The 17,920-nt window shown below is 42.7% G+C and overlaps 1 protein-coding gene across 1 annotated transcript; it reads right to left on the bottom strand.

Annotated features, from left to right (window-relative positions):
* Positions 1-1,740: 1,740 nt before the first annotated feature.
* LOC128709846 (axin) lies at positions 1,741-6,393 on the bottom strand. The gene is made up of 9 exons (XM_053804870.1): positions 6,304-6,393; positions 5,321-6,210; positions 3,645-3,773; positions 3,277-3,388; positions 3,022-3,156; positions 2,722-2,938; positions 2,318-2,636; positions 1,946-2,221; positions 1,741-1,867 (listed from the first exon to the last, which is right to left on the bottom strand). Exons 1-9 carry the CDS (start codon positions 6,391-6,393, stop codon positions 1,741-1,743), a joined length of 2,295 nt encoding a protein of 764 aa, XP_053660845.1.
* Positions 6,394-17,920: the final 11,527 nt, after the last annotated feature.

Consider the following 17,920-nt stretch of genomic DNA (forward strand, 5'->3'; position numbering starts at 1 on the left):
CTAAGTTTATAACAATATTTTAATAGAGTCCAAAAACAGCCAAACACATCATACACAAAACAAAATGGATAAAGGCAAAAGATAAACCTGTTGGTGTATAGAAACGTACTGCTTTGGAATCTCCAGTTGGACTCATGAAATTGATTGTGTATCACACCAGTCCTCGAATTTTCTCTTATCTTGCAATATTTGCATAAACCGATAGAATTCGTAAAGCAGTTTTAGCGATTGTCAGTAGATCTCAGGAAGAAAATGTAGCTTCATAATGCATTTTTTAATAAGCAATTATATTTCATTTTTCCACTAAACTTTTACTTCCCTATTACAGTCGTGTATATGTATATATATTAGCTTATAAATATACATACGTGCATATATATATATAGCTCTTTTTCGTTTTACCATCAATGCTCGTTAACCCTACCGTATCGTTTGTTTTCGACAATTTATTATCTTTCATCGGTCTTCATCCTTGCTCGTGTGTGGTGACTTCGTTTGTCGCTTTACTACAATAAGGCTAGCGTGAGCTAAGTAAACAGAGGTGAAGAGTGGGACTGGACGCGTGGTAAGATCGATTAATGGCAGAGAAACGAATAAAACCCTATGACTATGATGCCCTCTTATGTACATGCATCATTCTCTCTATGCATTACATATACAGAGTGTGGTAGAACGAATCGTAAAAGAAACTTTAATCAATTGCAATAAAACTAGCCTATTGTACTTGCTTATATGTGCACGACCTGAAACGGTCAATAATTGTAACACTAGCGAATAAAACAACTATGGTACAATTAAGTGATAAGGAGCGGTGGTTTCGGTCTTGACCGTTAATGTGTGCATGGCGCCTCGACATTCGCCATTAAACACTTCACACTTTCCCTAACCAGCGCGCTGCTTTGCTCCCGAACGTAAGTTTCATTGCTTGCTTACCATGGAAGAACTAATTTATGCTCGATTCGGCGGAATAAATCCTGCACAGCTCCAATACACTTGTATTAACTTCCTGTGCTAAACAGAACCTGTGTGATGCGATAAATGTGTTGTGGAAAATATAGCTCTACATCGCATTGTCTAGTATGTTTGATTACTAGTACTATTACTATCCTTCTTTTCTCCTACCGAAAAACCCACAAAACGCGTCAAAATACTGATACTTTCGATTTGATTTCATTTGCTCTCATCTCGCGTTACATGTCGATTGCAGTGAATCATCTTCTGGCGGTAATTGCACTGTTGTATGGATTACAATACACTGGCATCCCCTTCAGATTACTGTATCTTCACCCCAGGTTATTACCACTCACTCAACATAAAATATGCCAAATCTGTGCGAAAATGATAAAAATAGGAATTTGTCCAATTTAGTAAATGATTGCTTTTCATTATTCGTTTTTTTTAATATGTAGCAATGATGTATACGATATTACTGATGTGGGTACATCTGAAGGCACTATTGGCATGTTGTGTGACCTCCCTGTGACCAGTTAATGTGCAGAGAGAGAGTTTTCGTTTTACCCTCTGACTCCTCTCTATACATTTCTAAGCGCTTTGCTACCTTCCTCCTCTTAATGCTAATGGAAGCCACACATTCATCACTCGCGAACGAGAAGACTAAACACTCAGTTGATCAAATCTTCCTAGAATTGGCCAACTGCACCAACAGACCACACAAGGATGTCTGCCATGCTCTGTATTACCTACTTCGCCTTATCTGGTACTATTGCTTTCGAAGTAAATCTACTCCGAAGGTTTGACGGTACCCATGACCTTGCCCTCGAATAGGGGCAAGGGTTCACTGTCGCTATTCACCTCCTCCTGAATGACAGGGTTGTCCAGGTCCTCGCAGCGCGTTTTAAAGAAGAAGCTACAGTAGAATTTGGGGTGAAAGAATAGTAAAATATCAATAAGGGATATGTGTAATCAGGTAAATCATGTTACTTACCGATAGTTTCCCTTCTTGGGTAGATAATCCTTGAATTGTTTCAGTGTCGGCGGTTGCGTACCGGGAATCTTTATCCTGTACGGGACCTCCTCATCACAGAACGAGTACACGACGATGGTGAACTCGTTCGGGGCCTGAAGCGGTTTGGCAGGTATTGGTGGTGGTGGCATGGTCGATGGAAGGTTGTTACTGAAACCACCCGACGACGATGGAACCGGTGGCAAGGGCATGCTCTGTATTACACTAGATGGCAGTGGATACTGGTATCGCTTCGATCTGCCGCATCAGAATTATACAAAGAACAACATTCAATAATTATAAAAACACACACACTAATTTTAATAAAGTGTACTAAAAAGAAAGCAAACATACCGTCGCGTTTCATCCTCCAGTCGGCGGCTTGATTCCTGCAGCAGCGTTGCAGTGTGCATGTCCGAATGCATGTTACGCGACAATGGACGCGAACTGCTACCAAGGCTCAACTCTCCTCGACTACCGCCACCACTGCTGCTGTGCTTCGTCAGCGTGTCGGTCGAGAACAGACTGATGCCACTATCCGTATTGACCGATGGCCACTTGTTAGCTTGCAGCTTGCGCGATCCGGAAGACATTTGCATCGGCACTGGTTGCATCGGTGGTCCCATCAGCGGATGTCCTTCGGGCATCGATTTTGAATGACGCATAGATTGTGCTGTTGCAAAATAAGAAGCAAAAAGGTAAATGCTTTATTAGTATTTTACCAAAAAAAGAAGGGTTTCAAACGTATCCCATCTTACCTCCAAACGCGGCCTGTTCGTGACGGCGGGACCGTGAACCGATAACGTTCGGTGGACACGGTGACATCGTGCCCGGTGAACGGCTTGGCGTTAGATCCGACCACACCCTGGACACATGTTGATCCAGAATGTCCTGATCATTATCATCGTCCACCTGCAGCTTCTGTCGGATGGCATCAGCGAGCACCTTATTCTGCGATCGATCGGACAGTTCGGCCTATGATAGATGAATGATACAAAATGGCACGTTTAAGGGTGGACTTGTATTTCCCACTATTCATCTACTAAGCCGTTTCTTACCTCCTGCATCTTTTTACACAACACTTCATCTTTTTCCTGCTCACGGGCTACGTTCTCCAGCTTGTTGATTAGAATTTTTGCAAACTCCATTGGCGGTGGTTGCTTCTGCGTGTGCCGGTGGGTCCGTGGGATAATCTGGCGAAAGCAAAGGGGAATTATGGGTTTAGAAATGCGTGGGAAAGTATCGGCGTTAGAGTGAGAGTAGATTAATGAATCCACTTCGTATTTCCCATTATCAACTATCTCTATACTTACCGAAAACGTATCGACTTCTTCGTTGGTTAAGGCATTTTCACGCATCATTCTTCGCTCGATGGACGAATGGTGATGGTGATGATGTTTTCTTTGCGAATGTGGCCGTCCATCACTGTGGAGTGTAAAGCAAATCGGTAAAGGTTGACAAACAAAGGAGAAAACAAAGTGTTCGGTTAAGCAATTAAATATCTTTCACTTATTTCAATGCTTGAGTTTGAATAAACTCTGCTTTCCGCATACTTGCCCGCCACCAAATAAGTAAGTAAATTAACAAGATATATTAAATAAAGTGAATGAAACTAAGTGTGTTAGCTACTAAATTAGGAAGAAAACATATGGTTAATAAAGAAAAACAAATCATAACTTACGTGGATATGCTCGAGAGAGACATCGTATCGGAATCGGTACGGCCGGAACTCAGACTGGCCAGTTCTGAGTCTCGTCGCGATACCGGATTATAGGATGCATAGGCGGTGTACACGGAGTAGCCGCGTGGTCTGCATGCGTAAGATGTGCGTAATTTTGGTGGCACAATTAAAAGGGACAAAATCATCGGAAACAAGCGCATGTATGAAAATGGAAGGAACGATCGAACAGAGTACGATAACGCATTATTGGTAGATGGTGATGATAACGGTGATGGTTGTTGCAGTTATGCACCGAAAGAAAAGTTAATCACAAATTAATTTCCCGACGGCAAAATACAATGCATCATACGCCAAAAGCAAGGTGTGTGCGTGTGAGCAAAAGAGAGGTCCGGGAACAGTTTTAAAACATGGCAGTTCACATTAAAAAAGGGGAGGACCCGATCATGCAACCAGCAGCATGAAAGAGTACACGTCGAGAGCGTACATCACACACAACGGATAGGATTCGGAGGTTTGCGCAAGGACATGAACCGGCCAGTATAGCAACAGGACGAACCAGAAATGGAGCGAGAGTGCGTGCGTATGGCACATGTATAAAAGCAGTTCGTTCGTTCGTTTCAATGTTGGCGGAGTGGGTTTTGGCAGCAGATGGAATGGTGCGGAGTTTATGTTCCGGGAAGGAAAAGGCACATGCGCACGAACGATAATACACAGGACACGCCGGCAACAATAAACACACACAAACACATATAAAGAAAGTGCCAAGATGTGTTAAGGGACGAGATGATGATGTGTTGTAAGATGATGATGGAAAGACCAAAAAAAAAAGGTAGATAGTAGATACAACCAAATTTTGCATCAGAAAAAGTAACAATTGTGGATCCAATGTTTTGTGTCCAGCCGGTGACCGGAGGTTTGTACCAGGGGAGGATGTACAGTAACGGTGCGTGAAACAAAATGAAAACGGAAACGGAAAGGACAATGGAAAGAAAAGAAAAGGAAGAAAAGAAAGAGAGTTTAATTAAACGGAAAGAAAAACGACAAAAAAAAACAAACATAACTGATTTACAGTAAGTTAAAAACAATCAAACACACGATTCAAAGCAATGAAGTAACGCTATTTAAATTAATTAGCACAAATGGAATTCATTGATAAGAACTTAAAAAACAAAATCAACACGGCTTTTCTTATGACGGCCGTTCTTTATAAATGAAAAAAAAAACTTCAAAAACAAAGGATTTCAATCAAGAGGTATCGATTGTATGTTTTGGGCAAACAGGCAAAGAAGCACTTACAGTTCTATACGTACAGCAAAAAATGTTGCGTACTTCCATACTGATTATACGATTAGTCTGGCAGATGAATGGAATGACCGCGCATCATTGTTTTTGGCCGCTAAAGTTGCTGTTATTTAGCGGCAGCAGGCTAAATTCTTTGATGACACAACAGCTAGTTGCTCGTTGCGCGAAATTCTTTTTGTTTATCTCTACTTATTCTTACAGTGCTTCATTTGTGATTAAAGTACGAAATAGCGTACATTGGGATGTTTACGTTTAAATTAATAAAAATTGCAATTAAAAATCATTCCACTCAACTCACTGCTCAATAAAAATGGCGGTCGCGGATTGGACACATTCTAACAATTTCTTTTGCATCAGTTCTTTCTAGCGCTTACCCGGGTGGTCTCATCTCGAGCCGTCGTTTCTGTGTTGCCATCAGTGCATCCTTTGTCAGCGTCATCGGTACCTTAGAGGTGGATGTTGAGCCCGTCGCGCTGGGTGGTACAAGCGGTTGAGCTCCCAACGCCATATGACTGTCTAAACCCGGCCCGGTAGCACCGTACAGCTGTTCGATCGAATCGGCATTGGCTAATTCCGCATCCTCGTGCACCGTTGGTAGGGCCGATGAACTATGCAGGAACAGCTCGGAGGTGGAACTGCTACTCGTAAGAGAACAGGATGCACCGGCACCGGCGCTGCTGCTACTACCTCCAGCTCCACCGTGCGATGTTCCGGCTACGGACGAACCGGCTCCACCGCTCGTCGAAGGCACTGCCGCCGTTGCGAGACTACAGTTGCTTCCGCTACCGATCACACTGCTGCTGCTGCTCGAACTCTGCATGTTCTGCACATACTGCAGGTACAGATCGGACTGCAGGAAGTGCGGATAGGTCGTTTCGGCAATAATGTTCGCCACGTCGGCCTGCATCTGATCGAAGATGTCCGGCGTAAGCTCCAGCTCATTCTTGAGGCCTGCCTTTATGAAGTTCCGCAGCGATTCGTTCACGTACAGCTCCGAACCGGGTTGGGCCTTCTTGAGAAACCGCCGATAGATGGCACCGATCAGTTGCGTTACCTTGTCCGGATCCGTTTGTTGCTTCAGCCCTTCGCAGGCAAAGTAAAACTTGAGCCGATTCGAAGGTTCCTCGCCTTCCAGTTCAACGTAGCGCTTAAACAGCTCGGCCCCGTCACCATCCTCCAGCAGGTAGGCAAGTTTCTGGGCCCATCGAACGTATGACGGCGGCGAACCGTCCCGCGTTCGATCCGAATGTGACGTTTCCGTCATCTGAAACGCAAACAACAACAGCAACGATTAGTGGGAGAGCACCCTTACATACATTCTTAAGCATAGTGGAAGAACTGCGAAAAAAAGAATTACCTTCCGACGGCTTTCCTCTCCGGGCACGGGTGGTCTCGGTCCACTGCTGTGAAAGTCATCAAACTTTTGATGAAAATATTGCTGATTCATCGGTAATGCGCTGATGTGTTACCCGCCCGAAAACGATCCTACAACGATCGATCCCGGATTAGCCAGAGAGGCGCTAACGTTTAAATGCAGCTTTTGGTATTGATGAACCGTTCGTCGTTTATCGCCTTTCCTCACCGAAAAACGCAACAACAAATAATTGCTACTAAATATCCCGTACAATCGCGGGATTATATTGTTTGAGCTGATCGTTGTTTCGTGTTAATAACCCGTGCGATGTTTGTACAAATTATTCGATAAGAACTGCATTGGCAGCGGGCGTGCAATCGTCACGTAGTTCCAGTCTCAGTTATCAGTCGTTTTGAAGGCAGTTGTGGTTACCTGCTGCCGTGCGCATTCGTTTGGCAAACTGGGGTTAATCAATTGTTAGCAATATCTGTAAGTAAATAAAAGTGAAAACGAATATTAGTCATCTAGTTGCGCTTTTCGAACCACGTACAAATAATAATCAAACGTTTGCGTAGATGTCTCAATACTAAAATTGGGGATGATGTTTGAAATGATGTTTCGGAAAGCAAATTTTGTTTCGAGCTTAGACTTTAAAAACGAATTCGTGTTTTAGCCTAGGTACAGTAGTCCCAACAACAGTTCCGCCTCTGGAATCCTATTAAAACGTCAATCATTTTACGGCCCTGAATTTATGAAATATTCCATGGATGAATGCATCTTTTCATTCCACACCAGAAGCCGTCTCTTTTTTTAAAGAACAGTCGGAATATGAAATCCGTAGGGTACATACAGCACTGTACCGGTTCATTATGATTATTTTTCGTTTGTCCTTTACTCCGTCAGCAAAACCCCATATGCTTCGCTGTGATTGAGACATGCGAGACCTTTTCAATCTATCTTTTCGCAATATGGAATCTGAATTTAATTTCCATAAAGGAGAACTATTTAGCTTCATATACAAATGTAACAAAGTGACTATTTTTGTTTTTCTTTTTGTATAAAATATTAAAAATAAACTCCGTGTTTTAAGATCTTTCTAACGAAGCTATGTTACTCAACCGAGAAAAATATCCAATCCAAATGATGCGCGTCACAAACATCAAGCAAGCAAAGTTTCCAATGTTCAAATCAAACAAGGGATTCAACACTGAAAAGAGATTAAAAAAGCAACGTAAACAGGGCACCTTATGAAGGATGTTCTAGCCATGGACGCCATGGACCAAGGCTGAGCAGAAATTCACCCTAACTAAAGAGAGTGCTGCGACGGGCACCGTTTTTTTTTTTTTTTTTTGTCTGCCCTTTTGTGCGAATCCTCCTGCCTGTTTTCTTCTTCTCCTGCAGTGGATTTAATTCGACCTCGTACATTTATTCCACTTCAGTTTTAAAGCACGGTTTCCCCCGTCGCAAAACAATGCAAACTGCTGTAAAGGACACGCAGCATAATACGCGCGCGGCAGGGACCGTGCGCAATTGGTCGTACAGCAGGACGAATCACCGGCAAAACGGGGCTTAAAATGGCCGCCCCGACTAGGCCACCGGTCTCTGGTCGGAGGGTTATTTGGGTTGTGTTGCCGCATGATGGCGGATCAAGGACACACACGACATCGTTGCCGAGGAGTATGCTTCAAGTGAAGAGGGTTGAATTGGGTTTTTCAAGATCCGTTCGGTAGCTATACGTCGACGGAGCTGACAAAGTGGGAGTTAGAGGAGTTGGTGCAATTATCATACCGTAATGGCGACCCTTAACCAGTTGCATTAACACGCCGATTGCTGCATCGTAAGCAGTTCGAATTGGGCGAAAAAATGCGATCGCCTTTTGTAGCGGAAAATTTAGGAGACATAAATCAAAGAGCAAAGTTCTATCAAAAACAGTTGTAAATGATTCTCTTTTTGTGTTAATAAAATTTGAAAACAATCGTACGTGAGAAAGAGGACCTCTTTTCCACAAAAAAAAAATATTAATTAAGTAAAGCTTAGAAATTTTCTTATATGAAATAAGTTAGACTACAATTATATTTAATAAAGTTCTCGCAATACCATTTTGCTAAAAAAATCAACCAGTCAATTAATAATTTTACCTTAACAAAAATCATTTACCTATCCACCAAATATGGCAACCAGTATTGTAAATCTTGTTCAGTAGAATAGCATTTTTATAGGCAAAGTTTTGAATCTTTTCGACTATTATTTAAGCAAGGAAGCACAGGACGTCAACGTAATTGGAAAATAGCCACGCCAAGACTAGATATCGAGCTATATATTTTACTATTTACCGCATTTTATAGCAATTTAAGTAAGGTATGTTTAACAACTTAACAAGCCATAAGAGTTGATTGCGGAAATAATTTCTTTACGTAGTTTAATTAACAATCAGTCACCATCAATGTTGTCGGTTTAATGGCAGAATATTTTACATTTGCAAGGAAAATAATAATCCATATGCATTTACGATCCTTTCGGGAGAAGAAACGAATAGAGTCATTGAACGAATCAAATTCTCCAGCACAACGCAGCATCCGAAAGGAGCACAGTGAGCGTACATTTTTATGACACACGACGTTAGGTGCCTCTTTCGCACAGACAGGATCGTGTAACGGGGTACGAGAGTTCCGTCTGTACGTGGGTTTTAAAGCCATCCCGTCGGAGGTAGTTCTCGCCTCTACACGGTGCGCATTCCTTTCAACCAGGGCTATTAAATCCTTTTCTTCATTACCATCACCGGCGTTCGGCGGCGGTCAGACACCATTGGACTCGAAGCGCAGATCAAGCCAAACAGCGGATCGGCAACGAAGCAACGTATCAAAGCCGAGCTATTGTTCCCATTTTACGAGCAAACGAGCACAACCCTGGTGTCGGCCTATTGGTTAATTGCATCGGCGCACAACCATCGAAACATCAAACTTCTTTTCGTACTGTGTAAGGCAATAAAAGAAGTAAAAAGTTCCATAAAACAGTTGTCGACCAATGATGCCGGTCTGTTTTTCATCTGCAGAGCAACGCACAACAAACTGCAGTACAACTGTTATTTGACAAAAAAAAGAACGTCAGTAAGTCCATCTTTACGCGCAGGCGATGAGCTCCCTCCATCCATGTGCGGAAGAGATTAAATTATAATTTACTTGACTTTAATTTGCAGCACAGCAGGAATGCGTTGTGCCTGCGAGGGACGAGAGTCCTGATTTTGCAGTCCCAACATCAGCCGTGTGCGTGTGCAATTAGCTTGCAGTTGAATTAGACGGGCCAGCAGCGCCAGCAGCCTGCAGACACAGTGAGTGTTCGTGGGCCGAATTTCCATCCTTTCACAACCGCCAAAACGAACAGGGAAACTGATTTTCCCCTTGTTATACTTTCGTCGCCATGAAATCTGCAGCTTGAAGGATTATATTTCCACTAACAAAAAAAAAAGGCCGCAAGCGAAAAGGATTTCCCTTCCATCTACTAAACTCCTTGTGCAATGGGGCAGTATAATTTTCCAATTTACAACATCATTTTTACTGTTGTCCCGGAAGATTTCGGCTCAAGCTAACTGCACAAATTGACAACAGGACCTCAACTCGATGAAGGCCCTTTTTTGATGAACAGTTGGCTTAAAGACGAAAAAGATTTATAATCAAGCGGTAAAAGCAAAATGCTGGCCAAATTTCTTTTGCAAAATCAATCAGTTAACCCATTCGGTCCAAACAGCAGCTACCATCGTTCAATCAGCTGAAAATTCAAAGGTATTCTACTCAGTTTAACATCATAGGCTTGCCTGTGACGGGTGACGTAGGACAATAATCCTACCGAAGGAAAAGGGAAGACACGGATCATAACTTTATGAAACAGGGAACTTTTCGTGTGCTCGTCTTCCTGCAGGCAAAATCGAAACAGAGCGCTCATAATTCACAGCTGAGCCCGTATTCTCCGTTGGGTACGGCTAGGTATGAAAGCAATGGCAATCAACCAGGCTCAAGTACGCCTGTATTGGTGCATCACCATTGTTAGCATTGTATCTCGCAGCCGCCTTATGTTTATTCTATTTCTTTCCCAAGAGGTAAGCGAAAGGGAACACGAGCATCTCTATAGAATCTAACGTTCTCGTGAGCCAAACATGATATCCTTCCAACAGTTCGAACGGCCTTCGCCAAACGATCTTAGCAATGGCCGTATTGAAAATAACTTCCACGCTATAGCAATTTATTAAAGATGAAAATAATAATTTCCTTGTGCTCGCGCGAGCATACAACTCGGAGTATGTACAGAATTTAGGGCGAGAGGCTGAGAACCGAACCAACACGGTTGTGTATCGTGTATCGCCGGGACTGGCCCGGAGATAAGTCCCTCTTTTCTACGGATGAATGCTTTCATGAGCGCTCGTCGATGGGTTTATTATGAGTCATTCAACAAACAGCATACAACAGGCCAAAGCAAGGGGGATTTCTGCTGCCACCGAAATACGGTACGATATTAATTAAAATCGAACACTTTCCGGTGTGCTTTTATGTGCTTTGGCGATGGAGATGGATGTGGAATAGTCTGCGAAATCTAAGCGAAATGGAATATTCGAAAACAACACGACAACAAAATCACAACACTAGAAGCTACTACAGCTCTACGCTGTACTGCGTGTATGCCAGGCAGCTAAACATTGCGCATACATTCATTATTTAGATTTATGTTTCAATTTAATTTCCAATCATATTTATAAATTATACTAAGAGTAAAATCGATACCAGAAATATTTCATCCAATTAGAAACAAAATCAGGAAGTATCTCTGCTAGAATTGCAACAAGTTCGTGCAAATTCTGATAAAGCATTTCAGAAAAGAGATAGATTAACATTTTTTCCGTTAGCAATTCTTAGGACTGCCGGACACCCATCACGAATTTTATCGACTTATATTGGCATTCATACTCCCCCTCGAACTCCATACAAAAAAAAAGCATACAAAAAAACTGGCTTAGAGTATGATTCTAGCCATTGATTGATAGAATAACATATTTGCCAAAAGCAAAATTTTAAAAGTTCATTCCAGTCCGATTCAAGCGTTGCTAATTTCCCATGACCCCATTATTCAAAGTTAAACATGATGAAACATTAACGAGACTTCATTCATAAAATTTATTACCGAAACCACCATTTCCATCATTTGGTCATCGAGCATAAAAAACACGAACCTTTCTGCTTTTCGTTAAGTCGATGATCGCGTCTTTGCACCGTACTATCTCGGCGCTGCGTAGCTGTTCGGGTTGCGCTTGCGTAAAAATAAATAAACCGCAACGCGAAACATGATAAGGAAACAATAATGCACTTCGCGCATCGTGTGAGAAGACGGGCAGCACCACTATCAATCAAAAACGCCGCCCGCTGCACCCGGCAGAGACAACCGGGGGAGGGGGGAGGGGGGAGGGGGCAGGGGGGAGGGGAGCCTGAGAACAGATCCGCCGAGGGAGAAGGCCGGCATCGGGCGGCTGAATGGAGAAGGGGGAACGCGAATAAATCATTGGCAAACCCCGATTGCCAACTGTGAGTTCAATATAATTATTTCCGTCCTTTCTGTGCTGATAGCAGGTCGCACATGTTTCCCGATCGACGGGCCGATACGACGAACATGTGGAGCGCGTGTGTGTAGTTTAAAGCAGGACTGCCTCAACGAAACCTATAATAAAGAAAAGTATCCTGATAGTGGACACGGGGTTCTCTCGGGTTGACCTAAGCATCGGGTTAAATGGTATTAAAATAACAAGGACAAAACTGAAAAAAATACAAAATCATAATCACCGTAGTAATGATCGCTGGCAAAATCGATTGATTGACCGACGAAACAGAGTTCAGTCACACAAAACAACGGCGCGCGCGGTTGGATCGACCATTAAATAGGAATTTTCCTTTTGAAGTTCGCATGGTTGTATACATTAATCCATCCACATTTCACATCAATCACGGATCTTTTTCACACATTGCGCTGCAAAGTTTCCACCGAAGATCGTGCTTTTCTCCACATGTTGGCACGATCTCATCCATGAAAAATTCGCTCTCCGATACCACGGTGACGCGGCACGGATCCGAGTGTATTTTTTATTTCTTTGGATCACACGCTATAAAAGTTTTTTAACCTTTTTCTCCTACACACACACACACACACACTCTCAGGCCTTTTGTCCTCGCTGGGGATTTTTTTTGCACTGTCTGTTTGCATTTGGAGACGATCTGTCACCAGTTGATCCCGCCAAACGGTGACCTACAACTTTCTTCCATTCCTTAGTAATACAGGTGGTTCTCGAGATACGCGATATCTTCACAATCTTCGCAGTATAAAAGCCAAGCAAATGCGACAAAAATGTTGTTTCCATTTTTAGGGCAGATCATATCATAAGTTAGAAAGCTTAAGCTTTTAGCCTGTATCTGTCAAATAATCCAGATACTAGGCTGTATCATTCGGTACAAAATCGTAAAGGACATAGCATTTTGACATAAATAATTGTATAAGGGATCATCTTTACTGAACCAGTGCAGTTTTAGAAAAATCGATTAAAGTTTAGAAATTTAAATTCAATTTATTTAAAACAGTATATAAATATGGTAAATAAAATATTCATTTTCTTTTTTTTATTCATTAAAAAAAACGTGTATTCCCGTGTATTAGCACACGGGAAACATGGCCTAATCTGGTTCAGAACTGCGAGGAAAGTTGTTTGTTGTAACATTTGACGAGCAGCTGACCGAAACTTTAATTAGGAAAACAATCTAATCCTTTTTGCCTAGACTTAACTTGGCCAGCCATTTGTTTGCGGAGCAGTAAGAGGGTTAAGCTTGGAAACGTCAAAAAGCATACAAAAAAAACTGGCTTATGTATGATTCCGGCATTTGTTAGTTTAAGATCACTAAATAGCAACATTCAAATACAAACGATCTTGCGGAAATTCGACGATCTTCGCAAGTTTCCACGGTCCGCATGGACTTGCTGTATATCTCGGGCACTACCTGTACATTGTTGTCCGGCATATGGGTTGTGTTGAATGAGACAAAATAGCCGCCATGCATGGATAGCTAATGCAACCACAACACATGCGTGACGCGTGAAACGCCACCAAAAACAATCAAAAGGCAGCGCATACAACAGCGCTTGTGTGCGTCTGCGATGGGCAACAACGGTGGTTTTGTGAAAGGTAAAGGACTGCGCACCAACCAGCAGCGACTCACACTCACAAAACGTGGCGCGATCAGACCGAAGTGTACACATTAAAAATGAGTTCCTCTTCCCTTTTTTTTTGCACCCGTGAGGTCGTCGCGGTGTGTGCCTGCATATATGTCGATGTCTGTCGCCTCTCTCCTTCTCTCTCTCTCTCTCGCTCTCTTGACCTGATCTTCCTTTCCCGGTCTGCTTCCACTTTGATCTTTTACCGGCACAACAAAACGATGATGCCGTTTTTGCCTTTGCGCCCCCTATGACAACGCCCCCACACACGCCAGAGAGGACAGACTCACACTGAAGCCTTTGATGTCGCGACGCGGCCTTTTTTTATTTTTATTTTATTTTTATACATTTTTCTTGTCCTCCCCCCATCCGCTGTCCGGGTTCTTCCTATGCGAGACCCAAGAAGCGTTCGGCAGAAAAGATGACTAGATCACTCCTTGCTTCGCCCTTACACGCACAACACCAAACACCTTTCCTCACCCATGCAAAAAGGTGTCCCCGTGCGTTCGATCGTACGTGGCGTTACGGCTTATTGCAATTTCGAAACTTAACTACACACACGATCATCATCAATCTCTGCAATCGGGCAATCCACGCGAAAAGATGCGATATTGGGTGGGAAGAGCGTTTGGGGCGGCTTTACCGAGAGTCAAATCGGCACTAAAGGCACGTGAAATGGGAAATTTGTTTCTTTGTTTTTTTGTGTTTGGGAAATTTGTTTTTTTGTTTAGCGGAGTTATACACTCAGAAAGCACAAAAAAGGCATTTTTTTGGAATATTTTTATAAAATACGCTGCGGAATATATTTTGTAGCGGAAGTGTTTCCATTTAACAGTATAAAAAATATAAGCAATATTTGATGTTTTTACAGATCTTTCATGGAAATGGTATGAAAAACGATCGAATTAAATCAAAAAGCAATAAATTACCATACCAGCTTTTAAAATCAATGATTTTTGGCATAAATCATATCGAACAAAAAAGCTTTAAAAGAATAAATAAGTAAGCCAAATGCTGGTGTACTAGTGATGTGCACAATGATTCTGAATGAATGGATGATCTCCCCTTAATACGTGTGACAAAATAGGGCAGCATCTGTTCCGTGTACTACAGGTCATTTAAGAAGCGGTCTCCTTAATGAACCCGCTATGTAGCTGGGTAATCGTTAAAACGATTTACCGGTAAAAGCCAACCAACAACAAAGACAACATGCTACCGTCGGTCGGAAGCTGTGAAGCGACTTGTTAAAACGTCTTGCATTTTATGGTCCTCAGAAAACTTCAAAAGATCTCAATTGCCATGAAACGAAACCAAACATGACGTACACAGCCCAGCATATGGATTGCATAAATCACAAAAGAAGATTTGTAAGCAATATCCTTGAAACACTACACCCACACGCATGGGAGTGGAAACGGAAACGGTTTCTCCGTGTCGGTTAGATGATCCTCATTCTTTCCCTTGCACACACACACACACACACACACACACACACAGAGGGAGATCCCATCCAAAACAGTCCGTTGATCGTTGGCTTTTAAGAAATCCGCTTTCTCCCAAGTGTTCCCGTAACGGATCAACGCGTCTAAGTGCTCGAAGATGTCGCAGATGTCAAAAAACCTGGTGGCACAACACAGGACAATTGTTCTTGTACTGTGCCGATCGTCCTTTTTCACACTCGCGCAATTGTTGATCCCCTTTTGCCGGTAGAGTTTTGGAAGGAACTTTTAACACCACAGCCACCCTTGCGAGTCATTTGCCCTTAATGCGACGACAACCATTTGCCGGATTTGTTTGTCCTTTGCACCGGGATGGCTTTTTGCAGTTTGCAAGACGTTGCTCGATGCAGTTTTTATTTGCCGAACCTATCCAACAACGTAAGCCTAATCCCTAGCGTGTGAGTCATTCAGAGCAAATGTAGTTGGGTACGCAGCCATTGAGGTCACGGAACTGAACTTAACATAATTTATGATCATGAATTCAATTTTCTGTCACTCATTTTTTTTTAAATACGCAAAAGTAAACAATAAATTCATAATAAAGCGGCCATTGCAAAATTAAGACATTAATTTAAATGTTTTCTACTTTGTAAGTGGAAAATGGAAAATGATAAAGATAAAAACTCCGCCCGTCCATATGTTGAATCACGCTTCTTGGGACAACAGTTCAGATCGGATCAATTTGTGAGCTATATATCAATCAAAACTCTTGGCTCACACAACGGACACACACACACACTCCATTTGATTCTCGATTAACTCACCGACAACTGCGAGGGTGCGCGCGGATACGGATTTGATCCTTTCTTTTGCTGTTGAGTGTGGGTTTTTTCCTAGCACAACAATGCCGCAGCAAAATAGACACAAATATGCCCGACAGTGGCACTACTGTACACCGTGCTGGTTGAAAATCATCTGGGTGGTCCACTGTTTCCAACACGGGGAAAACCGCACACATTCCCAGCATCACACACCCCCTCCACACACACACACCCAAACGAGAACGACCGAAGGAGGAATCATGCCGTTCCCTGCTTTGGTGAAGGTGCAGCGGACTGGAGGTGGATGGTTAGAGCCACCGGATAAACATTCGGCAGTGTATCGGCGCACCGAGGGATGGCGATGGGTTTGTGGGAAAAGGAGATGCAGTTGGAAATCCGTCCGTAGAGAAAACGGGTGGAAAAATTCGGCGACCAAAGGGATGATACGGTGGGTTCGGGTGCACATGCGCCGTGCATGGAACGCACAAGGACGGTACCGTCTCGTTTTAATCTTCGCGAGATCGATCCGATCGAAACGTTGTCCGCGTCCAAAGCGCATCTTCCGGCAGCGTGACGAGTTTTCCGTATCGTTATCAAAGTTTTTTTTCCCCCCCAAATGGACAAAAAAAGAGCCGGCTTGAAGAGAATGAGCAATTCGTCCATGAAGAAGAGCGTTTAGACAACCATCTGTATTTACAACAATAACCTCATGAAGTAATGAACCAAGAGTGTTGCATAGCACATAAATAAATGTTGTTAACCAACGTGTTGATAGGTTCGTACGATTCGTACGTGGACGCTTGCATTCTTGGAACTTGCTCTTTGGTGCAATATTGTACATGTCCATTTCTGCATCTGAAGTAGTTTTTTTTTTCAACTACTGGTTAATACGATTACAGGAAATTTGGAGATATCGATTTTGTCTAGCTTTATCGGTGTGACCTCTAGGATTTCGCCAGTCAGTAAGCTGTCGTCGAAGATGCCACCCAAGGAGTTGAATGAATGGATATGAATGAGTATTCGGAGCATTCTTTTGGTGTTATTACAGCATGTTTTTAGTACTTTTGTCCCTTATACTAAAATAGGATAATAATTTCAAAAAAGCAGAAAAACAAACCCCCTCCAAACAACATGAACAAACGAGTTCGAAGCTGCTTGATGAAGATTTCACAGATATCTTCCCATCTGTCCAAAACAGTAACGTCTCCTTCCTTCCGTATTTGACGTACACAAACAGGGACAACAACAAAAAACCTTACTCCAATTTCGGTAGTCCACCTCCCCCAACTTACCACAATCTAGGGGGGAACAACATCTTAGCCGCGGTGCATGCATTTTTTTTCACTTTCGAAATAAAATCATCCGATATTTACAATACGCCACAAGATTATGCTGCAGAAAGGTAAGCAGGAAATGCACGGCAGACAACGCCTGATTGAGACATATTCGATTGGTAAACGAACTGGCACGGCGTATCTTCTCATACCCATGCTACAGCACCTATCTGCCTTTTTTTTTGCTTTCCCTCATATATATCCTTCTGCAGCATTCGCCACCGGTCTACGCACGTTTGTTAGTTGTACGCCGCGATGTAATCTTCTCCCGCAACCCCATACCAGCGAGTAGTCTCTGATTGCCAAAGGATTTGAGACGCGTTGATTCAATAATGTCGCCACGGTCCAGTGATCGTTGCAATCTTTTGCATGGCTTCCCACCGTACGGACAGTGTGCGCAAAAAGGGGAGAACAGCCAAAACGGCAAAATCTTTTTCTTTTGTGCCTTTGGGGCGTAAAAGTGAACGGTATCCCACACACAATACTGGAAAGGAAATTGATTTTCTTTTTCTTAACATCTGCACACCTGTGATTCATAGTTAAAGAAACGTCCACGAGAACAGAGCGAGGCGTTATTGAATGGGTGTGAAGATTAAGTATATCGAGTATATGGAAAAAAATACAACATTGAAAGCATTTCTTAAAGTTAAAATCAGTTCAACCCTGGATAAAATAGTTACGTTTTACCGTGAAGTAAACAAAGTTGACCGATTCGGCCAAACAAACTGTCGCCAGAACAATAGGCTAACGTGGAGCTTATGAAACTTCCTCCCAAAACCGTTTGTAC

The sequence above is a fragment of the Anopheles marshallii genome, chromosome 2, assembly GCF_943734725.1.
Source record: "Anopheles marshallii chromosome 2, idAnoMarsDA_429_01, whole genome shotgun sequence".
NCBI classification, from domain to species: domain Eukaryota; kingdom Metazoa; phylum Arthropoda; class Insecta; order Diptera; family Culicidae; genus Anopheles; species Anopheles marshallii.

Bases quoted from the DNA above. Each gene is read 5' to 3' on its own strand.
- LOC128709846 (XM_053804870.1), bottom strand. From the start codon at position 6,393: ATGAATCAGCAATATTTTCATCAAAAGTTTGATGACTTTCACAGCAGT. The intron at 3,774-5,320 runs GTAAGCGCTAGA...TTACGCATGCAG, and splicing joins CTCGAGATGAGACCACCCGG to ACCACGCGGCTACTCCGTGT. The intron at 2,222-2,317 runs GTATGTTTGCTT...CTGATGCGGCAG, and splicing joins CTGGAGGATGAAACGCGACG to ATCGAAGCGATACCAGTATC.